This window comes from Bombina bombina, chromosome 7, assembly GCF_027579735.1.
Source record: "Bombina bombina isolate aBomBom1 chromosome 7, aBomBom1.pri, whole genome shotgun sequence".
Taxonomy (NCBI): domain Eukaryota; kingdom Metazoa; phylum Chordata; class Amphibia; order Anura; family Bombinatoridae; genus Bombina; species Bombina bombina.
This window is the reverse complement of record NC_069505.1, coordinates 605,704,969-605,730,977: the sequence shown is the minus strand read 5'-3', so window position 1 is coordinate 605,730,977 and position 26,009 is coordinate 605,704,969. Positions and strand designations below refer to the sequence as shown.

Genomic DNA, 26,009 nt, shown 5'->3' with positions numbered 1-26,009 from the left:
TTTTTTTTCTTTTTGGGGTGTTTTTTTGTTTTTTAGAATAGACATTCTTTTTTATTTTTAATGGACAGTAAAAGAGCGGAATGCCCTTTTAGGGGCAATGCCCATACAAATGCCCTTTTCAGGGCAATGGGTAGATTATGTTTAACTTTATTTTTTTTTTATTTTTTTTTAAAGTTTATTTTTTATTGAGGAATATTAAAAAATATAACAGAGACAAAGATTACATGTCATAAATTGCAAAACAACCTCATGCAGGTATAAAACTACATGAAGATAGTGTTTAACTTTTGTAATGATACAACTTAACAAAGATAGAGAACCATTACATGAGGTACAATAAGGATCAGTTGCTTGGAATCCTCATTTTATATTAGTTAAACAATTATTAAGAGACTAACAAACAGACAGATAATCAGCTCTTGTCTTAAATTTAAAGATGCAATAGGCCTATAGCGTAAACTCTATGGCTATACAGCGAGCTTATACAATGCAAATTAAAATATGAGTACAGCTCCTTCGAAGATTATTCCAAAGGAGCATTATGTTAGCGAGAGCTTGTATGCAATAATAGAATACTCCAGGCCTCTGGAGGGGAGAAAAGAGAAGTGGAGGGGGAGGGGAGAGAGAAAAAAAAAAGGGGGGGGTAAGAAATATCTAGAGGAAGACGGGTGGGGAGATTCTGATAGGCTCCAACTTAAAGATACATAGTTTAACAATCTCAAATCTCTAGGATATGTAAATCTCATTCCATTTATTCCATATTTCATAATATAATTCAAGTTTGTTTATGTGCCGAAAGGCAAATTCCTCCATGTTTCTTATGTATTCAATGATCAATATTACTTTTTTAGGAGATGGAGAAGAGGGCTGCTTCCAGTCTCTGGCAATAGCCAGCTTAGTGGCCATGAGTACGTAAGAGGCAAGATTCCTCTCCACCTCAGAAATTTCTGGGAAGCCATGATGCAGGAGACCCACTGAGGGGGAAAATCGTAATGGGATGTTGAGATCTTTAAGAATACCAAAAACAAATCTCCAGATATCTTTGATTAGGGGGCAGTCCCACCATATATGAATTTGTGTACCCAAATTGCCACATTTTCTCCAACACATGGGAGAGGCTGTTTGATAAAATTTGTGCAGAGTAACAGGCACGAAATGCCAGCGAGTTGTTATTTTATAGTAAAGCTCCCATAAAGTTGTGCTATGTAGTTTTTTTTATCCCTTACCAGCTCACTTAGCCAGCTAGATATCTCAAAGTTAGTTTTAAGTTCCCTCTCCCAGGCTTTATATTGACTATGCTTAGTCGGAAGAGGGGGTGAGATCATTAAACTATAGTGAAATGAAAGAGAGCCTTTAAGTGGTTCCATCTTTGTTCCCATCTAGTGGGTAAACGTGTATGTTGACCTGAAAGTCCCCAGGCCTTTAGGATACTAGCTAATCTTAGGAATTCAAAGCCAAGTGAGGCGGGTAAAGAGAATTTAGTTTTCACCTCTTCGAACGATAGGAGAGACTCATTATTATATAGGGATGCTATAGACTCATTGGCAGCAGCTGACCAAGTCCCTACATGTGTCTCACACATTGAGACCAGAATATTACGAATTGTATAAAGAGGAGAAGGATGAGGGGCAATAGACTCCATGTGCTTTTTGGAGTCCCAATGTTTAAACAGATCTATAAGAAGTGGGTGGTCTATTTTTAAAGTCTTCCGGACATGTCCAGGTATCCAGGGAAGATCAGAGAGAAGAATACCATTTGGGAGAAAAGATTGCTCGACCTCATGCCATCGTGACTTAGAGTCCTTTATACTCCAACCCAACATGTGAGCTAATATATCAGCATCATGATAAGTTAAGATACTAGGGTAAGCTAGTCCTCCCCGGTGTACAGGTTGCTAGGCCTTCTACCTTTCCAAATATATTTTGAAAGTATGCTTTGGAACTTATTAAGAATTGGTCTTGGGGTTAAAAGAGTTATGCATCTTAAAAGGTACGTAAGCTTTGGGAGCAGCAACATTTTAACAGCGGCAATTCTGCCCGTCCACGAAAATTCTATGAATTCCCAGCTTTCCAATAACTTTCTAAATTCAGATATGCGTTCAGTAAAGTTTTTTATGATCATTATATCAGGGTCTGGATTTAGGTGAATACCTAAATGCTTAATGGTAGAGGGAGACCAATGAAAGTTATATTTTCTTTGTAAAGATTCTAAATCATGATCTGGAATATTCAGATATAGTACTTCTATTTTTGAGTAGTTTAATTTATAATAACTACACTTTGCGTATAGTTCTAAACATTTAAAAAACGCTGGCATAGAAGTAGAAGGGGATGTAAGCAGGAGCGTCACATCGTCAGCGAATAAGGCAATCTTGTGAATCGAACCACCTAAGTCAACACCAGTAACATTGGGATCAAGCCTAATTAATTGGGCCAGGGGCTCAAAAGCAATGGCAAAAAGAAGCGGGGACATAGGGCACCCTTGCCTGGTGCCATTAAGAATATCAACGGATGCTGATTTAAAACCTATTCCACTAACTCTTGCAGAAGGGGCTCAGTATAAGGCCTTGGTAGCTCTAATGAATTGAGGGGGGATACCAAATATCGCCAAAATACTCCAGAGATAGTCCCACCTGACCCTGTCAAACTCCTTCTCAGCGTCCAGGGACAGGGCCAGGAGGGGGATCTTCTTCCTCTTAGCCTCATACAAGATAGAGAAGAGCCTGCGTGTATTATCAGGACCCTCCCTACTCGGAATGAACCCCACTTGATCGGGATGGATGACCTTGTTTAAGACAGTGGCTAGTCGGTTAACTTTATTTTTATTTTGTGGGTTTGGAGGGTGGAGTTTTGTATACTGTTAGGGGGTGTTTGTTTTTCTTTTTTAGCAAAAGAGCTGATTTCTTAAGGGCAATGCCCTACAAAAGGCCCTTTTAAGGGCTCTTGGTAGTTTATTATAGATTAGGTTTTTTTTATTTTGGAGTGTTTTTTTTTTTTTTTTTAAGCGGGGTATTAGAATAGGAATCGATTTTATTGTTTTGGGTAATTGTGTTTGTTAATTTTTGTAATGGTAGTTTTTTTATTTTTTGTAATTTTAGTGTTTTTTTATTTTGTTGTAATGTTAGGTTTTAGTGTAAGGCAGCTTAAGTTTTACTTTTATTTCACAGGTAAGTTTGTATTTATTTTTAACTAGGTAGTTAGTAAATAGTTAATAACTATTTACTAACTAGTCTACCTAGTTAAAATAAATACAAACTTGCCTGTAAAATAAAAATAAAACCTATTTCACAGGTAAGTTTGTATTTAGTTTTAAATATGTATTATTTAGTTAATAATTGTAACTTTAATTTAGGTCTATTTTAATTATGTTAAAGCTTAGGGTTAGGGGTTAATATAGTTTAATTTAGGTTGTTGCAATGTGGGGGCGGTGGTTTAGGGGTTAATAGGTTTAGGTAGTGTTGGCGATGAGTGTGGGGGGGTGCGGTTTAGGGGTTTATAGGTTTAGTTAGTGTTGGCGATGTCGGGGAATGGCGGTTTAGGAGTTAATACTTTAGTGATTTAGTTAGTGTTGACGATGTTTGGGAATGGGGGTTTATGGGTTAATAGGTTTAGGTAGTGTTGGCAATGTGGGGGTGCGGTTTAGGGGTTAATAGGTTTAGTTAGTGTCGGCGATGTTGGGGAACTGTGGTTTAAGGGTTAATAACTTTATTTAGTGAATTAGTGTCGGCAATGTGGGGGGCGGTGGTTTAGGGGATAATAGCTTTATTTAGTGGCAGCGTGGGTGGCGGCGGCGGCGGTTTTACATAATTTTGTTTCGGCAATCACTGACACATTAGTTACGTTAAATTAAATCATTTTTTTTCAGATCCTTTCGTTTTTTTCGGATCTATTCTTTATTCATATGCATTATTCTATAACTTCAGAATAGAATAATGCATATGAAATAAGAATGAATCAAAAAAAACGAACGGATCTAATTTAACGTAACAACTAATTTACGGAAACAATTTTTTTTTTCAAACTTAACTAAACTAATTTTCCGAAACTAAATTATTTTTTAACTAATTGAAAACTAAACTAAACAAACCAAATTTTTTAGTTGCGCACATAGATTAAAGGACGGCATATACAGAATATGTTATTAAAATTCAATTGAATGTCTAAAAACTGAGATCTGTTGCCAAACACTTTCAACAATTTCACAACGGCAGTACTACATCCCTAAAATTTACAGTCATCCAAAAAGTCTCCCTTGGTATTAGGGGTGGCAATGTGGAGAAATCACTTTTGAAAATGGATGTATTTATTAGATTCAGTGAAACCACATGGTCTGAATGACTATAACAACTTTTTTGTTTACTTATAGTTCCTTTATCTTTAACATAGTCACAGCTTGTCACCATACACTTTTCAGTATTAATATCACTTACCAGTATTTAAATGTATCACCCTTTAAATAATATTATACTTTTATTAGCATTTATTCCTAGCACACCACTTATTCATTTATATTTTTTAAACAATCTTTTTTCACTTCATATGCACTTATTTTTAGTATATTGTTATTCTCTCGCATTTTTATTTTATTAATTATACACACTTAATGGAAATAATATTCTAATCTTAGTCATTTCTCAATTGTATATTTTTAAATTATCTCACAATATATTATTATTTCACTTTTTTAGTCACATCTTATATTTCAACCACGGCAGAACAGTAATACACAATGGACTTGTCTCTCAGTTATAGGGGCCCATTTATCAAGCTCCGTATGGAGCTTGTGGGCCGGTGTTTCTGGCGGGTCTTCAGACTCGCCAGAAACACAAGTTATGAAGCAGCGGTCTAAAGACCGCTGCTCCATAACCCTGTCCGCCTGCTCTGAGCAGGCGGACAGACATCGCCGGAAATCAACCCGATCGAGTACGATCGGGTTGATTGACACCTCCCTGCTGGCGGCCGATTGGCCGCGAGTCAGCAGGGGGCGGCGTTGCACCAGCAGCTCTTGTGAGCTGCTGGTGCAATGTTAAATGTGGAGAACGTATTGTTCTCCGCATTTAGCGAGGTCTTGCGGACCTGATCCGCACTGTCAGATCAGGTCCGCAAGACCTTTGATAAATAGGGGCAATAGAGTGCATTCGTTATACATCTCAAACCAGATATAGGTAGTGATGTCCCGAATAGTTCACCAGTGAATAGTTCGCGGCGAACATAGCTTGTTCGCGTTTGCCGCGGCAGGCGAACATATGCGATGTTCGGTCCGCCCCCTATTCGTCATCATTGAGTAAACTTTGACCCTGTACCTCACAGTCAGCAGAAACATTCCAGCCAATCAGCAGCAGACCCTCCCTCCCAGACCCTTCCACCTCCTGGACAGCATCCATTTTAGATTCATTCGGAAGCTGCATTCTTAGTAAGAGGAGGGACAGTGTAGCTGCTGCTGATTTAATAGGGAAATTGATAGCTAGGCTAGTGTATTCAGTGTCCACTACAGTCATGAAGGACTCATCTGATCTCTGCTGTAAGGACAGCACCCCAAAAAGCCCTTTTTAGGGCTAGAACATCAGTCTGCTTTTTTTTTTTACAGTTGCCTGCCTGCCAGCGTGTGTGTCAGGCTCACAGTGTATACTGTGCCCACTTGCCCAGTGCCACCACTCATATCTGGTGTAACAGTAGTGTACATTTAAAAAAAAACAACACTTTTTTGACAGTGAAATAATAGCAGTCAGTTTCCTTCACGCGTGTGCGTTTCAGGGCCTGCCAGGGCACAGTGTCACCCCAGTGCAACTCATATCTGGTGTAACAGTAGTGTACATTAACCCCTTAATGACCACAGCACTTTTGCATTTTCTGTCCGTTTGGGACCAGGGCTATTTTTACATTTCTGCGGTGTTTGTGTTTAGCTGTAATTTTCCTCTTACTCGTTTACTGTACCCACACATATTATATACCATTTTTCTCGCCATTAAATGGACTTTCTAAAGATACCATTATTTTCATCATATCCTATAATTTACTATAAAAAAAATTATAAAATATGAGGAAAAAATGGAAAAAAACACACTTCTAACTTTGACCCCCAAAATCTGTTACTCATCTACAACCACCAAAAAACACCCATGCTAAATAGTTTCTAAATTTTGTCCTGAGTTTAGAAATACCCAATGTTTACATGTTCTTTTTGCAAGTTATAGGGCCATAAATACAAGTAGCACTTTGCTATTTCCAAACCATTTTTTTTCAAAATTAGCGCTAGTTACATTGGAACACTGATATCTGTCAGGAATCCCTGAATAGCCATTGACATGTATATATATATATATATATATATATTTTTTTTTAGAAGACATCCAAAAGTATTGATCTAGGCCCATTTTGGTATATTTCATGCCACCATTTCACCGCCAAATGCGATCAAATAAAAAAAAATGTTCACTTTTTCACAAATTTTTTCACAAACTTTAGGTTTCTCACTGAAATTATTTACAAATAGCTTGTGCAATAATGGCATAAATTGTTGTACATTTTTCTCTGGGATCCCCTTTGTTCAGAAATAGCAGACATATATGGCTTTGACGTTGCTTTTTGATAATTAGAAGGTCGCTAAATGCCACTGTGCACCACACGTGTATTATGTCCAGCAGTGAAGGGGTTAATTAGGGAGCATGTAAGGAGCTTATTGGGGTAATTTTAGCTTTAGTGTAGTGTAGTAGACAACCCAAAGTATTGATTTAGGCCCATCTTGGTATATTTCATGCCACCATTTCACCGCCAAATGCGATCAAATAAAAAAAAACGTTACATTTTTCCAAATTTTAGGTTTCTCACTGAAATCATTTACAAACATTTTGTGCAATTATGGCACAAATGGTTGTAAATGCTTCTCTGGGATCCCCTTTTTGCAGAAATAGCAGACATATATGGCTTTGGCATTGCTTTTTGGTAATTAGAAGGCCGCTAAATGCCGCTGCGCACCACACGTGTATTATGCTCAGCAGTGCAGGGGTTAATTAGGGAGCTTGTAAGTAGCTTGTAGGGTTAATTTTAGCTTTAGTGTAGTGTAGTAGACAACCCCAAGTATTGATCTAGGCCCATTTTTTTATATTTCATGCCACCATTTCACCGCCAAAGGCGATCAAATTTAAAAAAATAGTCAACTTTTTCACAAACTTTAGGTTTCTCACTGAAATTATTTACAAACAGCTTGTGCAATTATGGCACAAATGGTTGTAAATGCTTCTCTGGGATCCCCTTTGTTCAGAAATAGCAGACATATATGGCTTTGGTGTTGCTTTTTGGTAGTTAGAAGGCCACTAAATGCAACTGCGCACAACACATGAATTATGCCCAGCAGTGAAGGGGTTAATTAGGTAGCTTGTAGGGAGCTTGCAGGGTTAATTTTAGCTTTAGTGTAGAGATCAGCTTCCCACCTCACACATCAGACCCCCTGATCCCTCCCAAAGAGCTCTCTTCCCTCCCCCACCCTACAATTGTCCCCGCCATCTTAAGTACTGGCAGAAAGTCTGCCAGTACTAAAATAAAAGGTATTTATATATATATATATATATATATATATATATATATATATATATATATATATATATATATATATATTTTTAGCATATTTACATATGCTGTTGTGTAGGATCCCCCCCTTAGCCCCCAACCTCCCTGATCCCCCACAAAACAGCTTCCTAACCCTCCCCCTCTGCCTTATTGGGGGCCATATTGGGTACTGGCAGCTGTCTGCCAGTACCCAGTTTGCAAATAATTTTTTTTTTTTTTTTTTTATTTATTTCATTTTTCTGTAGTGTAGCTCCCCCCCCAAGACCAATCCCCCACCCGCTCCCAGATCACTTAGATTTCCAAGCACTAAATATTTTGCACCCCTTTCTCCCACTTATAAAAACATTTTTTTCTGTAGTGTAGCGGTTCCCACCCCCTCCCTCCCCGTGCATGCGCCCGCCTGCCTCCTCCCATGCACGTGTGCGTGCCCCCGGCGATCCCACCCCCGATCCCGCCCCCCTCTCTGACAAGGACCGCATTGATGGCCGCCCACTCGCCTCCCACTTCAGCTCCCACCCACCAACGAATGCGGCCATCGATGCCCGGTGCAGAGAGGACCACAGAGTGGCTCTCTCTGCATCGGAGGGGTACAATTTGTTATTGCAGGATGCCTCGATATCGAGGCATCCTGCAATAACCGGAAAGCAGCTGGAAGCGATCAGGATCGCTTCCAGCTGCTTTCCAAACCGAGGACGTACGCCATACGTCCTCAGGCGTTAACTGTATTTTTGGCGTACGTCCTCAGTCATTAAGGGGTTAAAAAAAAACTAGAAATTTGACTGTGAAATAATAGCAGTCAGTTTCCTTCACACGTGTGCGTTTCAGGGCCTGCCAGGGCACAGTGTCACACCAGTGCAACTCATATCTGGTGTAACAGTAGTGAATATTAAAAAAAAAAACTAGAAATTTGACTGTGAAATAATAGCAGTCAGTTTCCTTCACGCGTGTGCGTTTCAGGGCCTGCCAGGGCACAGTGTCACACCAGTGCAACTCATATCTGGTGTAACAGTAGTGTACATAAAACAAAAACTAGAAATTTGACTGTGAAATAATAGCAGTCAGTTTCCTTCGAACGTGTGCGTTTCAGGGCCTGCCAGGGCACAGTGTCACACCAGTGCAACTCATATCTGGTGTAACAGTAGTGTACATTAAAAAAAAAAAATAGAAATTTGACTGTGAAATAATAGCAGTCAGTTTTCTTCACACGTGTGCGTTTAAGGGCCTGCCAGGGCACAGTATCACACCAGTGCAACTCATATCTGGTGTAACAGTAGTGTACATAAAAAAAAACTAGAAATTTGACTGTGAAATAATAGCAGTCAGTTTCCTTCACACGTGTGTGTTTCAGGGCCTGCCAGGGCACAGCGTCACACCAGTGCAACTCATATCTGGTGTAACAGTAGTGTACATTTAAAAAAAAAAATACAATTTTGACTGTAATAGATTGAATAGCAGTTAGTTGTCTGCAAGCGTGTGTGTCAGGCCTACAGCATCTACTCTGCCAACTTCTGCCAGTGCACAGTGCCACTCATATCTGTTGTCACAGTAGCTTGCACGCATAGTACCACTAATCGGAAAAAAAATGACAGGCAGAGGCAGGCCACCCCGCAGGGGCCGTCGTGGTCGTGGTGCTGTGATTCCCTTTGGCCCTAGAATAATGCCCATTGTTCAGAGGCCACGTACCCTGAACTCGAAAAGTTCTGAGGACATAGTTGACTGGCTAACACAGGACACCCAATCTTCTACAGCTTCCGCTCGGAACCTTGACGCACCATCCTCCTCCAGCTTAGCTTCGGGCACCTCTCAAGTTACCACTCGCCCGCCTGCTGCCACCACCAACACTAGCACCACAGTCGCTTCACTTGATCTGTCAGAGGAGTTATTTACACATCAGTTGGAAGAAATGAGTGATGCGCAACCGTTATTGCCAGAGGATGTAGATAACAGGGATATGTCTCAGTCAGGCAGCATTACACAAATGGACATACGGTGTGATGATGTTGTACCCGCTGCTGTTTCCTTTGCTGAGTTGTCAGATACAATTGAAGTGGTTGATGATGACGATGCGTCCGTGGACGTCAAGTGGGTGCCCGCTAGAAGAGAAGAAGAATAGGGGGAAAGTTCAGATGGGGAGACAGAGAGGAGGAGGAGACGAGTTGGAAGCAGGGGGAGGTCGTCGCAAGGAGCTAGTGGCACAGTCAGACAGCATGCATCGGCACCCGGGGTCAGCCAGACAGCACGCCAATCAACGCATGCTGTTGCCACCACCAGAATGCCATCATTGCAGAGCTCAGCAGTGTGGCATTTTTTTGTGTGTCTGCCTCTGACAACAGCGATGCCATTTGCAACCTGTGCCAAAAGAAACTGAGTCGTGGGAAGTCCAACACTCACCTAGGTACAACTGCTTTGCGAAGGCACATAATCGCACATCACAAACGCCTATGGGATCAACACATGAGTACAAGCAGCACACAAACTCAAAGCCGCCATCCTCCTCCTGGTCCAGCATCTTCAGCCATGTCAACCACTGCTGTCCTCCTTGCCCCCTCTCAACAATCCGCCACTCCGTCTCTTGCCTTGAGCAGTTCCTGCTCATCTGCCCACAGTCAGGTGTCTGTCAAGGACATGTTTGAGCGTAAGAAGCCAATGTCACAAAGTCACCCCCTTGCCCGGCATCTGACAGCTGGCTTATCTGAACTCTTAGCCTGCCAGCTTTTACCATACAAGCTGGTGGAGTCTGAGGCGTTCCAAAAATTTGTAGCTATTGTGACACCGCAGTGGAAGGTACCCGGCCAAAATTTCTTTGCACAAAAGGCAATCCCCAACCTATACTCGATTGTGCAAAAGGAAGTAATGGCATGTCTGGCACACAGTGTTGGGGCAAGAGTCCATCTGACCACTGATACCTGGTCTGCAAAGCATGGTCAGGGCAGGTATATCACCTACACTGCGCATTGGGTAAACCTGCTGACGGATGCCAAGCATGGAATGCGTGGCTCTGAAGAGGAGTTGGTGACACCGCCACGACTTGCAGGCAGGCCTGCTGCCACCTCCTCTACTCCTCCTACTCCATCCTCTTCCATAACCTCTTCGGCTGAGTCCTCTTCTGCTGCTGCATCTTGCTCCACATCAACGGCACCCCCCCAGCTCCCCAGGTACTATTCCACATCCCGGATACGGCTGTGTCACGCCGTCTTGGGGTTGACTTGCCTGAAAGCAGAGAGTGACACCGGACCAGCACTCCTGTTCACCCTGAACGCACAGGTGGATCAGTGGCTGACTCTGCATCAACTAGAGATTGGCAAAGTGGTTTGTGACAACGGAAGAAATTTGTTGGCGGCTTTGAATTTGGGCAAATTGACACATGTGCCATGCATGGCACATGTGTGTAATCTGATCGTACAACGCTTTGTGCATAAGTACCTAGGCTTACAGGACGTCCAGAAGCAGGCCAGGAAGGTGTGTGGCCATTTCAGGCGTTCCTACACGGCCATAGCGCACTTTTCAGATATCCAGCGGCGAAACAACATGCCAGCGAGGCGCTTGATTTGCGACAGCCCGACACGTTGGAATTCAACACTCCTAATGTTTGACCGCCTGCTCCAACAAGAAAAAGCAGTTAATGACTATTTGTATGACCGGGGTGCTAGGACAGCCTCGGCAGAGCTGGGAATTTTTTTGCCACATTACTGGATGCTCATGCGGAATGCCTGTAGGCTCATGCATCCTTTTGAGGAGGTGACAAACCTAGTCAGTCGCACCGAAGGCACCATCAGCGACATCATACCATTTGTTTTCTTCCTGGAGCGTGCCCTGCGAAGAGTGCTGGATCAGGCCGTAGATGAGCGTGAAGAGGAAGAGTTGTGGTCACCATCACCACCAGAAACAGCCTTATCAGCATCGCTTGCTGGACCTGCGGCAACGCTGGAAGAGGATTGTGAGGAAGAGGAGTCAGAGGAGGAATGTGGCTTTGAGGAGGAGGAGGAAGACCAACCACAACAGGCATCCCAGGGTGCTCGTTGTCACCTATCTGGTACCTGTGGTGTTGTACGTGGCTGGGGGGAAGAACATACCTTCAGTGAGATCACTGAGGATGAGGAACGGGACATGAGTAGCTCGGCATACAACCTTGTGCAAATGGGGTCTTTCATGCAGTCGTGCCTGTTGAGGGACCCTCGTATAAAAAGGCTGAAGGAGAATGACCTGTACTGGGTGTCCACGCTACTAGACCCCCGGTATAAGCAGAAAGTGCCTGAAATGTTACCGAATTACCGCAAGTCGGAAAGGATGCAGCAGTTCCAAATAAATTAAAAAGTGTGCTTTACACAGGGTATAAGGGTGATGTCACAGCACAACGGGAATCTTACAGGGGAAGAGGTGAAAGTAATCCTCCTCCTCCGACGACCACGCCGGCAAGGACAGGACGCTTTACAGACGTGTTGTTGCAGAGCTTTTTAACTCCTACGCATCACCACAGCCCTTCAGGGTCCACCCTCAGAGAACGACTCGACCGACAGGTAGCAGACTACCTCGCCTTAACTGCAGATATCGACACTCTGAGGAGCGATGAACCCCTTGACTACTGGGTGTGCAGGCTTGACCTGTGGCCTGAGCTATCCCAATTTGTGATAGAACTTCTGGCCTGCCCCGCTTCAAGTGTCCTGTCAGAAAGGACCTTCAGTGCAGCAGGAGGTATTGTCACTGAGAAGAGAAGTCGCCTAGGTCAAAAAAGTCTAGATTACCTCACCTTTATTAAGATGAATGAGGGATGGATCCTGAAGGGACTGACAGTGGGCGATACATTTGACTAAAAAAGGCTTGATGAGATGAGCTGCCTTGGGCTAAAAATGGTGCAAATGCTGCTGTATTTTATCTCTGAATGCCGGATGACTTGCGTGACTTATCCGCCACCAACTAGGGTTTAAGCCGCAATGTTTTAGGGCACTTTCTGCCTGGGAAAAAAACATCAATTTTTCTGGCCGCTGCTACAGCAGCGGCTGCAACAATACCTAATTTTTCAGGCATGTGTACATGCCTAATTTTTCTGGCCTCTGGTGCTGCACTGTGGCTTCAAAAACCAAACCAAAAAAAAGGCACATAACAGGGATTAAACTGATAGGAATAGTACTACTTAACACACCACTCCTATCTGGTGGCACATTAGATTGCACGCGTAGTGCCCCAAATTTGAAGTAGGAGGTCCGACCAAGCATCTTTTTCCATCTCCCGGTTCTTAAAATCGATGCCATATACACGTCCCCTGATAGGGGACGTAACAGGGATTAAACTGATAAGAATAGTACTACTTAACACACCACTCCTATCTGGTGGCACATTAGCTTGCACGCGCAGTGCCCCAAATTTGAAGTAGGAGGACCGACCAAGCATCTTTTTCCATCTCCCAGTTTCTAAAATTGATGCCATATACAAGTCCCCTGATAGGGGACATAACAGGGATTAAACTGATAGGAATAGTACTACTTAACACACCGTATAGTAACGCAGATAGAGGCAACGTAGAGAGAGGAGTCTGAAGAAGAGGAGTCAGAGGAGGAAGGTGGCTTTGAGGAGGTGGAAGACCAAACACAGCAGGCGTCCCAGGGGTCTTGTTGTCACCTTTCGGGGACCCTTGGTGTTGTACGTGGCTGGGTGGAAGGAAGAGACCTTCAATGACATCAGTGAGGACAAGGAACGGGACATGGCTAACTTGGTATTCAACCTTGTGCAAATGGGGAGTTTGCGGTTGTGCAAATGGACTGTTTGCGGTTGTTTGCGGTGCATTTAACGGGGAGTTTGGTCTGTCACTGTGACCCTTACACTACCTGATCGATACAACATCATACCTGATGTTTTAAAGCACGTTATTCCAAACAATTTAGGAATGTTAGGTGATTTATGCCCTTTATGGCTTAAAACAAGACTCTGCATCAACTATGTAATTTTCCAGGGGAGTTTTGCCATGGATCCCCCTCCAGCATGCCACAGTCCAGGTGTTAGTCCTCTTGAAACAACTTTTCCATCACTATTGTGGCCAGAAAGAGTCCCTGTGGATTTTAAAATTCGCCTGCCTATTGAAATCTATGGCGGTTCGCCCGGTTCACCCGTTCGCGAACATTTGCGGAAGTTCGCGTTTGCCGTTCACGAACGGAAAATTTTATGTTCGCGACATCACTAGAGGGTATTCAATGAGAAATGGGATCCCCACATTTTATGACATTATTCGTACCACAATCGTCATATTTGATATGAATGGCGATAATTGTAAATTAAAATTGCCCATTCATATTAAAATATAATGAAAAGGATGCTGCAAATTTCAACTATGTTATTTCAGTTTATAGTTCTTAATTTAACAGATGATATAATTCTGAATATTGTGAAAGTTCGATCTTAGCAAAAATGATTAACATTCAGTACACACCATTAACAATCAATATAGTTACATTTTGACAAATCATAACTAATATGTTGTATCTTTTTAATAACATATTCTGTATATGCCGTCCTTTAATCTATGTTGTATATATGATGTGGATGAATGTAACAGTTACAATTACATTTGACTTGCATGTGATAAGTAAACAATGATCAGCCAATCGCTTCATATTAGGAAACTTTACTGCCCATTGATTGGTCATGACATCGCTATCCACTCAGACCATCCCTTTGTGAATAGAAAAATGTCGGATAATCTCGGATTGGCTTAGGCCATTGAATGACACAGACCCTTAGCGAACCAAAACGGTGCAACGAACTAGCTCAGTACCAATCAAGATATGAGGAGGGATTTGTATACTCATAAATATCTCTAAACAGCGATGGCCTGAACCCCCTCTTAGGAAGTGTTCTTCTTAAACACGCGTCAGAGGTCCTTAGGAAAAGCCTAGTCTCTCCGGTTTTAACAGTTTACCTCAACCTAAATTATTTAACTTGTATCGATACTTACGTACCTGTCACTCTGCAGCTTAGACATTCATTGTAATAATAGAAATAAAGTGGCTCCCGGATTAAAGGGGCCTAGACGATATTTATTTTCCAGCCCCAGGACTTATTAGCAAATACATTTTTCAATTTATGTAGCATTAAAGGAACACTCAGGTTTTATAAAATGTTCATGATTCAGATACAACATGTAATTTTAAACAACTTTCCAATTTACTTCCATTAAAAAAAAATGTGCACAGTCTTTTATATTTACAATTTTTGAGTCACCAGATCCTACTGAGCATGTGCAAGAATTCACAGACTATACGTATATGCATTTTTGATTGGCTGATTGCTATCACATGGTACAAGGGGAGTGGAAATATATATAACTTTGATATTTGTTATAAAAAAATCTACTACTCATTTGAAGTTCAGACTAAGTGCTATTGCATTGTCTTGTTATCTTGCATTTGTTGATTATGCAAATCTAATGTGTTGACTGGTCCTTTAAGGTTTAAGTGCAGCTAGTAAGATTGTCTGTTTGTTTAATTAATAAAGGAATAGTATGAATGTGGTAATGCCAGCTTTGATATATTATTATTCAATGTTATTTTCTTAAAGCAGTCATTCTTCACTTTAAACACAGAGAAGAGCTATCTTTTTTTAGTTGTATGCCTATTTACAATTATTCTATAAATATGTTCTAGTTTGTAACCTGTTTATACAAACATAATATTACAAAATATATTTATAACTATATTTTGAGTATATTATCAGTTTGTTATCAATGTGAATATTTGATTATATGCAACTTAATGGGACATGATATCCAAATGTTGAAGTACCTTAAAGTGATGCAGTATAGCTGTAAAAAGGCTGACTAGAAAATATCACCTGAGCACCTCCGTGTAAAAAAAGGAAGATCTTTTATGTCAAAATTTCCTAAGTATTCAAACCCTACTGTAAATGGACTTTAAGCAGCCAATCAGAATTCTAGTCCCAGGACTTGCAAGGGAGAGTGCATGTGGCATGTGCAGACACAGTCATGTTATTTTCCTATTTAGTTTAAGTAAGTTTACTATGAAATCTCATGAGATCACAACAAAGCAAAACATGACCTCTGCACTCCTATGGCTGATTGGCAATTTTTTGTTGTTGTTGTTGTTGTTTTTCAGACTTGTAGTTGGACAGCAGATGCAGTATAGCTGTTTACATAAAGATGCTCAGGTGATATTTTCTTGGCAGCTTTTTACAGTTATGCTGATCACTTTCATGTGATTTATCATATGAGTATTATGCCCCTTTAAAGAGATGTAATCAATAAACTAACTATAATTGCAAAATTACATTTCTCTAATTTGCTCTTTATAGTACTTCTTAATCCACCGTATCCACTAGTTTTACTTACCCATGATTCTCTTTCTTTTTCCCTCTTTGAGGGCGAAGAAGACAATGGATTCCCTGAGAACATCAATTCCTGTATTAATAAGGAGAAATGTTATGTTCCGGTCAAAAGATCTTTAGTAAATGGTTCCTATAAATATATAACAAAACATAGTTATATCTGTCTTCTGTACATCATTCATTACAGTGTGTATTTGTTCATTGTGGATCGTTCCTTCATAGGTCTAAATTACAAGTGGATCGCTATCTAGCGCTTACGCTAGAGTGCTAATTGCACATATTGGGTTGCGCTGGTATTACGAGATGAAAGTAAAAAGTTATCGCACTCCCACTAACTCGACACACACAAAAAGCCGAACTTACAATATTGTGCATGCGATAATGTATTCCCCCATTTAAGTCAATAGAGAAAAAATGTGGATAGAAACTAAAACTCCACTTTCACGCGCAAACCTGATCGCATATTCTTATTTGCGCTTACCGAAAATGAAAATATGAATATGTTTTTTTGTAATTTATATACTTAAAAAATAATTTTAGTAAATTAATCATTTTTCAATCATTAAATTTTCAATTTTGGCTCTTCTTATTGCTCTTTTGCATGCTTTGTTACATTCCTTATATATTTGGATGTTGAGTCTGTATTATTTTTTTAAATAACTTAAATACCCTACGTTTTTTCCAATTTCCCTTAAAACATTTGTATTTAGCCACCACTTGAAAAATGAGCACAATAAGGGCTAGATTACAAGTGGAGCGCTAAATTATCGCTTGCACGCAAACTGGCAAATTTGCCCGTTTGTGGGGCACGCGATAATTAACCAGCCATTACAAGTTATTGCTAACATGAGCTTGTGGTAGTAATTAGCACTCAAAAAATTAACCATAGATCCGATCTCTGGTTAATTTTCTAACGGCTAGATTTAGAGTTGGGCGGTAGCCGTCAAAACCAGCGTTAGAGGCTCCTAATGCTGGTTTTTACCGCCCACTGGTATTTGGAGTCAGTCAGGAAAGGGTCTAACGCTCACTTTGCAGCCGCGACTTTTCCATATCGCAGATCCCCTTACGTCAATTGCGTATCCTATCTTTTCAATGGGATCTTTCTAACGCTGGTATTTAGAGTCGTGGCTGAAGTGAGCGTTAGAAATCTAACGACAAAACTCCAGCCGCAGAAAAAAAACAGGAGTTAAGAGCTTTCTGGGCTAACGCCGGTTCATAAAGCTCTTAACTACTGTGCTCTAAAGTACACTAACACCCATAAACTACCTATGCACCCCTAAACCGAGGTCCCCCCACATCGCCGCCACTCTATTAAAAATTTTTAACCCCTAATCTGCCGACCACACACCGCTGCCACCTACATTATCACTATGAACCCCTAATCTGCTGCCCCTAACACCGCCGACCCCTATATTATATTTATTAACCCCTAATCTGCCCCCCTCAAAGTCGCCTCCACCTGCCTACACTTATTAACCCCTAATCTGCCGAGCGGACCGCACCGCTACTATAATAAAGTTATTAACCCCTAATCCGCCTCACTCCCGCCTCAATAACCCTATAATAAATAGTATTAACCCCTAATCTGCCCTCCCTAACATCGCCGACACCTAACTTCAAGTATTAACCCCTAATCTGCCGATCGGAGCTCACCGCTACTCTAATAAATTTTTTAACCCCTAAAGCTAATTCTAACCCTAACCCTAACACCCCCCTAAGTTAAATATAATTTTATTCTAACGAAATAAATTAACTCTTATTAAATAAATTATTCCTATTTAAATCTAAATACTTACCTGTAAAATAAACCCTAATATAGCTACAATATAAATAATAATTATATTGTAGCTATTTTAGGATTAATATTTATTTTACAGGCAACTTTGTATTTATTTTAACCAGGTAACATAGCTATTAAATAGTTAAGAACTATTTAATAGTTACCTAGTTAAAATAATTACAAAATTACCTGTAAAATAAATCCTAACCTAAGTTACAATTAAACCTAACACTACACTATCAATAAATTAATTAAATAAAATACCTACAATTATCTACAATTAAACCTAACACTACACTATCAATAAATTAATTAAATAAAATACCTACAAATAAATACAATTAAATAAACTAACTAAAGTACAAAAAATAAAAAAGAACTAAGTTACAAAAAATAAAAAAATATTTACAAACATTAGAAAAATATTACAACAATATTAAACTAATTACACCTACTCTAAGCCCCCTAATAAAATAACAAAGCCCCCCAAAATAAAAAAATGCCCTACCCTATTCTAAATTAAAAAAGTTCAAACCTCTTTTACCTTACCAGTCCTGAACAGGGCCCTTTGCGGGGCATGCCCCAAAGAATTCAGCTCTTTTGCCTGTAAAAAAAACACATACAATACCCCCCCCCCAACATTACAACCCACCACCCACATACCCCTAATCTAACCCAAACCCCCCTTAAATAAACCTAACACTAAGCCCCTGAAGATCTTCCTACCTTATCTTCACCATGCCAGGTTCACAGATCCGTCCTCGGAAGTCTTGATCCAAGCCTCAGAAGTGTTGATCCAAGCCCAAGCGGGGGCTGAAGAGTGACATCCATCCTCGGGCTGAAGTCTGGATCCAAGCGGCGGCTGAAGAAATCCATCATCGGGCTGAAGTCGGAAGTCCATCATCGGGATGAAGTCTTCTATCAAGCAGCATCTTCAATCTTCTTTCTTCCGGAGCGGAGCGGAGCCATCTTCTTCCCAGCCGACGCGGATCTATCCTCTTCAAAAGACGCCTAAAGACGCCTACTAGCCGAATGACGGTTCCTTTAAATGACGTCATCCAAGATGGAATCCGTCGAATTCCGATTGGCTGATAGGATTCTATCAGCCAATCGGAATTAAGGTAGGAAAATTCTGATTGGCTGATGGAATCAGCCAATCAGATTCAAGTTCAATCCGATTGGCTGATCTGATCAGCCAATCAGATTGAGCTCGCATTCTATTGGCTGTTCCGATCAGCCAATAGAATGCAAGCTCAATCTGATTGGCTGATTCCATCAGCCAATCAGAATTTTCCTACCTTAATTCCGATTGGCTGATAGAATCCTATCAGCCAATCGGAAATCGACGGTCGCCATCTTGGATGACGTCATTTAAAGGAACCGTCATTCGGCTAGTAGGCATCGTTAGAAGAGGATGGATCCGTGTAGGCTGGGAAGAAGATGGCTCCGCTCCGCTCTGGAAGAAAGAAGATTGAAGATGCTGCTTGATAGAAGAATTCATCCCGATGATGGACTTCTGACTTCAGCCCGATGATGGATTTCTTCAGCCGCCGCTTGGATCCAGACTTCAGCCCGAGGATGGACGTCACTCTTCAGCCCCCCGCTTGGGCTTGGATCAAGACATCGGAGGCTCTTCTGGATAGATCGGGACCCGGTGAGGTGAAGACAAGGTAGGGAGATCTTCAGGGGCTTAGTGTTAGGTTTATTTAAGGGGGGTTTGGGTTAGATTAGGGGTATGTGGGTGGTGGGTTGTAATGTTGGGGGGGGGTATTGTATGTGTTTTTTTTACAGGCAAAAGAGCTGAATTCTTTGGGGCATGCCCCGCAAAGGGCCCTGTTCAGGGCTGGTAAGGTAAAAGAGCTTTGAACTTTTTTAATTTAGAATAGGGTAGGGCATTTTTTTATTTTGGGGGGCTTTGTTATTTTATTAGGGGGCTTAGAGTAGGTGTAATTAGTTTAAAATTGTAATATTTTTCTAATGTTTGTAAATATTTTTTAATTTTTTTGTAACTTAGTTCTTTTTTATTTTTTGTACTTTAGTTAGTTTATTTCATTGTATTTATTTGTAGATATTGTATTTAATTAATTTATTGATAGTGTAGTGTTAGGTTTAATTGTAACTTAGGTTAGGATTTATTTTACAGGTAATTTTGTAATTATTTTAACTATTTTAGCTATTAAATAGTTCTTAACTATTTAATAGCTATTGTACCTGGTTAAAATAAATACAAAGTTACCTGTAAAATAAATATAAATCCTAAAATAGCTATAATATAATTATAATTTGTATTGTAGCTATATTAGGGTTTATTTTACAGGTAAGTATTTAGCTTTAAATAGGAATAATTTATTTAATAAGAGTTAATTTATTTCGTTAGATTTAAATTATATTTAATTTAGGGGGGTGTTAGTGTTAGGGTTAGACTTAGCTTTAGGGGTTAATCCATTTATTACAGTAGCGGCGAGATTCGTTCGGCAGATTAGGGGTTAAAAATTGAAGTTAGGTGTCGGCGATGTTAGGGAGGGCAGATTAGGGGTTAATACTATTTATTATAGGGTTATTGAGGCGGGAGTGAGGCGGATTAGGGGTTAATAACTTTATTATAGTAGCGGTGCGGTCCGCTCGGCAGATTAGGGGTTAATAAGTGTAGGCAGGTGGATGCGACGTTGAGGGGGGCAGATTAGGGGTTAATAAATATAATATAGGGGTCGGCGGTGTTAGGCACAGCAGATTAGGGGTACATAGCTATAATGTAGGTGGCAGCGGTGTACAGAGCGGCAGATTAGGGGTTAATAATAATATGCAGGGGTCAGCGATAGCGGGGGCGGCAGATTAGGGGTTAATAAGTGTAAGGTTAGGGGTGTTTAGACTCGGGGTTCATGTTAAGGTGTTAGGTGCAGATTTAGGAGGTGTTTCCGCATAGCAAACAATGGGGGTGCGTTAGGAGCTGAACGCTGCTTTTTTGCAGGTGTTAGGTTTTTTTTTAGCTCAAACAGCCCCATTGTTTTCTATGGGGGAATCGTGCACGAGCACGTTTTTGAAGCTGGCCGCGTCCGTAAGCAACGCTGGTATCTAGAGTTGCAGTGGCGGTAAATATGCCTGTACGCTCCCTTTTTGGAGCCTAACGCAGCCATTCTGTGAACTCTAAATACCAGCGGTATTTAAAAGGTGCGGGAGAAAAAAAGCACGCGTAGCTAACGCACCCCTTTGGCCGCAGAACTCTAAATCTAGCCGTAAAAGTGTCCCAAATGCCCTCAAAATAGAGGGCATTATAGCTTTTTATTTAAAAAAAAAAATGCTTTTGATTTGCATTTATTGGGCTGCAATAAAAAAATTAAACAAAATTCAAAACTGGGGTTTATAATTAATACTCTATTTGACCATATAGCAATATTCATCACATGAGCTGTATTATTATTATTAGTATTGATTTGCTTAGCACTGCAACATTACGTAGTGCTTGGTACAGAAATAAGGGTATATAATTACAAGGATTTGTGATAAAATACAAAAACATAACAGATTAATCTAGTACAGGAGGAAGAAGGTCCTTCCTTGGAGAGCTTACAGTCTACAAGTTGAGGGCACAGATACATAAGGTTTGGGGTAGCTTGTCACATGGATTGTAGTTGCAGCAGTGAGTCAGGCAGTTCAAGATTTATTTTGGTTAGGATGAAAAACAGAGAAGAGATGGTCAGACTCTCTGAATAGGTGTGTTTTCAAGGAGCTATACAAGCTATACAAGGTTGGAGACAGTCTTATGGAGCAGGGTAGAGAGTTCCAGAGGACAGGAGCAGCACCTGAAAAGTCTTGGAGGGGAGAATGGGCTGTAGAAATAATAGGAGGGTTGAGACTTAGGTCAGAGGTTGATTGAACAGGACACGTCAGTCAATTTTTGGAGATGAGAGAGGTGTCGGATGTCTCAAAGAGGGGGGAATAAGAAGCGGCTCAGTTTTGGACAGATTGAGTTGGAGGTGGTATAAGGACATCCAAGAGAAAATTGCAGAGAACAGTTGGAAATCTGGTTAAGTAAAGAGGGAGAGATATCAGGAGAGGAAAGATAGAATTGGGTATCATCAGCATATAAGTGGTACGGGAATCCAAAAGAGGTTATAAGTTTTCCAAGGAAGGATGTAGAGAGAGAAAAGCAACCCAAGAAACAGCCTTGCGGTAGTCCAACTGAGAGAGGCAAAGGGTCAGAGGATATGCTGTCAAAGGAAACTGAAAATGAGCAGTTTGAGAGATATAAAGCAAGCCAGGAGAGTGCTGTCTCGGATGCCAAATGAACATTGGATTTTTAGGAGTGCTGTTTGTGAAAGGAAGAGCTGTGAGGCAGACAGGAGAAGATGTAGCATGTTTGCAGAGAAATGTAGGGAAATTAGAAAGACCTTGTTTCTAAGTTGTCCACTCCTTTGTCTAACTACTTGTTATAACTCCCTACACTTATGAACTAACACACTATCGCCTAGATTTAGAGTTTTGTCGGTAACGACCCGCGTAGCTAACGCTGGCTTTTTTCTGGCCGCACCTTTAAAATAACTCTGGTATTGAGAGTCCACAGAATGGCTGCGTTAGGCTCCAAAAAAGGAGCGTACAGCATATTTAACGCAACTGCAACTCTCGATACCAGAGTTGCTTACGGACGCGGCCAGCCTCAAAAACGTGATCGTGCACGATTCCCACATAGAAAACAATGGGGCTGTTTGAGCTGAAAAAAAAAACTAACACCTGCAAAAAAGCCACGTTCAGCTCCTAACGCAGCCCCATTGTTGTCTATGGGGAAACACTTCCTACGTCTGCACCTAACACCCTAACATGTACCCCGAGTCTAAACACCCCTAACCTTACACTTATTAACCCCTATTCTGCCGCCCCTGCTATAGCTGACCCCTGCATATTATTTTTAACCCCTAATCTGCCGCTCCGTAAAACCGCCGCTACTTACATTATCCCTATGTACCCCTAATCTGCTGCCCCTAACACCGCCGACCCCTATATTATATTTATTAACCCCTAATCTGCCCCCCACAACGTCGCCTCCACCTGCCTACACTTATTAACCCCTAATCTGCCGAGCGGACCGCACCGCTATTATAATAAAGTTATTAACCCCTAATCCGCCTCACTAACCCTATAATAAATAGTATTAACCCCTAATCTGCCCTCCCTAACATCGCCGACACCTAACTTCAAACATTAACCCCTAATCTGCCGAATGGAGCTCACCGCTATTCTAATAAATGTATTAACCCCTAAAGCTAAGTCTAACCCTAACACTAACTCCCCCCTAAATTAAATATAATTTAAATCTAACGAAATTAATTAACTCTTATTAAATAAATTATTCCTATTTAAAGCTAAATACTTACCTGTAAAATAAATCCTAATATAGCTACAATATAAATTATAATTATATTATAGCTATTTTAGGATTAATATTTATTTTACAGGTAACTTTGTATTTATTTTAACCAGGTACAATAGCTATTAAATAGTTAAGAACTATTTAATAGCTAAAATAGTTTAAATAATTACAAATGTACCTGTAAAATAAATCCTAACCTAAGTTACAATTAAACCTAACACTACACTATCAATAAATTAATTAAATAAAATACCTACAATTACCTACAATTAAACCTAACACTACACTATCAATAAATTAATTAAATACAATTAAATAAATACAATATCTACAAATAAATACAATGAAATAAACTAACTAAAGTACAAAAAATAAAAAAGAAATAAGTTACAAAAAATAAAAAAATATTACAACAATTTTGAACTAATTACACCTACTCTAAGCCCCCTAATAAAATAACAAAGCCCCCCAAAATAAAAAAATGCCCTACCCTATTCTAAATTACAAAAGTTCAAAGCTCTTTTACCTTACCAGCCCTGAACAGGGCCCTTTGCGGGGCATGCCCCAAGAAATTCAGCTCTTTTGCCTGTAAAAAAACACATACAATACCCCCCCCAACATTACAACCCACCACCCACATACCCCTAATCTAACCCAAACCCCCCTTAAATAAACCTAACACTAAGCCCCTGAAGATGTTCCTACCTTGTCTTCACCTCACCGGGTACACCGATCCGTCCTGGCTCCAAAATCTTCATCCAAGCCCAAGCGGGGGCTAGACATCCATCATCCGACGGCTGAAGAAGTCCAGAAGAGGGTCCAAAGTCTTCATCCTATCCAGGAAGAAGAGTAGATCCGGACCGGCAACCATCTTCTTCCAAGCGGCATCTTCTATCTTCATCCGAAGAGGACCGGCTCCATTGTGAAGACCTCCAGCGCGGCCCATCTTCTTCAGGCGACGTCCAACTGAAGAATGACGGTTCCTTTAAGGGACGTCATCCAAGATGGTGTCCCTCGAATTCCGATTGGCTGATAGGATTCCATCAGCCAATCGGAATTAAGGTAGGAAAATTCTGATTGGCGGATGGAATCAGCCAATCAGAATCAAGTTCAATCCGATTGGCTGATCCAATCAGCCAATCAGATTGAGCTCGCATTCTATTGGCTGATCGGAACAGCCAATAGAATGCAAGCTCAATCTGATTGGCTGATCGGATCAGCCAATCGGATTGAACTTGATTCTTATTGGCTGATTCCATCAGCCAATCAGAATTTTCCTACCTTAAATCCGATTGGCTGATAGAATCCTATCAGCCAATCGGAATTCGAGGGACGCCATCTTGGATGACGTCCCTTAAAGGAACCGTCATTCTTCAGTTGGACGTCGCCGGAAGAAGATGGGTCCGCGCTGGAGGTCTTCACGATGGAGCCGGTCCTCATCGGATGAAGATAGAAGATGCCGCTTGGAAGAAGATGGTTGCCGGTCCGGATCTACTCTTCTTCCCAGATAGGATGAAGACTTTGGACCCTCTTCTGGACTTCTTCAGCCGTCGGATGATGGATGTCTAGCCCCCGCTTGGGCTTGGATGAAGATTTTGGAGCCAGGACGGATCGGTGTACCCGGTGAGGTGAAGACAAGGTAGGAACATCTTCAGGGGCTTAGTGTTAGGTTTATTTAAGGGGGGTTTGGGTTAGATTAGGGGTATGTGGGTGGTGGGTTGTAATGTTGGGGGGGGGGTATTGTATGTTTTTTTTTACAGGCAAAAGAGCTGAATTCTTTGGGGCATGCCCCGCAAAGGGCCCTGTTCAGGGCTGGTAAGGTAAAAGAGCTTTGAACTTTAGTAATTTAGAATAGGGTAGGGCATTTTTTTATTTTGGGGGTCTTTGTTATTTTATTAGGGGGCTTAGAGTAGGTGTAATTAGTTTAAAATTGTAATATTTTTCTGATGTTTGTAAATATTTTTTTATTTTTTGTAACTTAGTTCTTTTTTATTTTTTGTACTTTAGTTAGTTTATTTCATTGTATTTATTTGTAGATATTGTATTTAATTAATTTATTGATAGTGTAGTGTTAGGTTTAATTGTAGGTAATTGTAGGTATTTTATTTAATTAATTTATTGATAGTGTAGTGTTAGGTTTAATTGTAATTTAGGTTAGGATTTATTTTACAGGTAATTTTGTAATTATTTTAACTATTTTAGCTATTAAATAGTTCTTAACTATTTAATAGCTATTGTACCTGGTTAAAATAAATACAAAGTTACCTGTAAAATAAATATTAATCCTAAAATAGCTATAATATAATTATAATTTATATTGTAGCTATATTAGGATTTATTTTACAGGTAAGTATTTAGCTTTAAATAGGAATAATTTATTTAATAAGAGTTAATTTATTTCGTTAGATTTAAATTATATTTAAGTTAGGGGGGTGTTAGTGTTAGGGTTAGACTTAGCTTTAGGGGTTAATCCATTTATTAGAATAGCGGCGAGATTCGGTCGGCAGATTAGGGGTTAATAATTGAAGTTAGGTGTCAGCGATGTTAGGGAGGGCAGATTAGGGGTTAATACTATTTTTTATAGGTTTATTGAGGCGGGAGTGAGGCGGATTAGGGGTTAATAACTTTATTATTGTAGCGGTGAGATCCACTCGGCAGATTAGGGGTTAATAAGTGTAGGCAGGTGGAGGTGACGTTGAGGGGGGCAGATTAGGGGTTAATAAATATAATATAGGGGTCGGCGGTGTTAGGGGCAGCAGATTAGGGGCACATAGCTATAATGTAGGTGGCGGCTCTTTGCGGTCGGCAGATTAGGGGTTAATTATTGTAGGTAGCTGGCGGCGACGTTGTGGGGGGCAGGTTAGGGGTTAATAAATATAATATAGGGGTCGGCGGTGTTAGGGGCAGCAGATTAGGGCTACATAAGTATAACGTAGGTGGCGGTCGGCAGATTAGGGGTTAAAACAAT

The 26,009-nt window shown here is 40.7% G+C and overlaps 1 protein-coding gene across 1 annotated transcript in view; it reads right to left on the bottom strand.

Moving 5' to 3' along the window:
* The window catches only part of LOC128636682 (uncharacterized), a 144,405-nt gene that overhangs the window by 56,364 nt on the left and 62,032 nt on the right, over window positions 1–26,009 (bottom strand). The window contains exon 6 of the mRNA XM_053689670.1: window positions 15,901–15,969. Within this exon, the coding sequence (XP_053545645.1) occupies window positions 15,901–15,969 (69 nt within the window). The remainder of the gene's footprint in view (window positions 1–15,900; window positions 15,970–26,009) is intronic.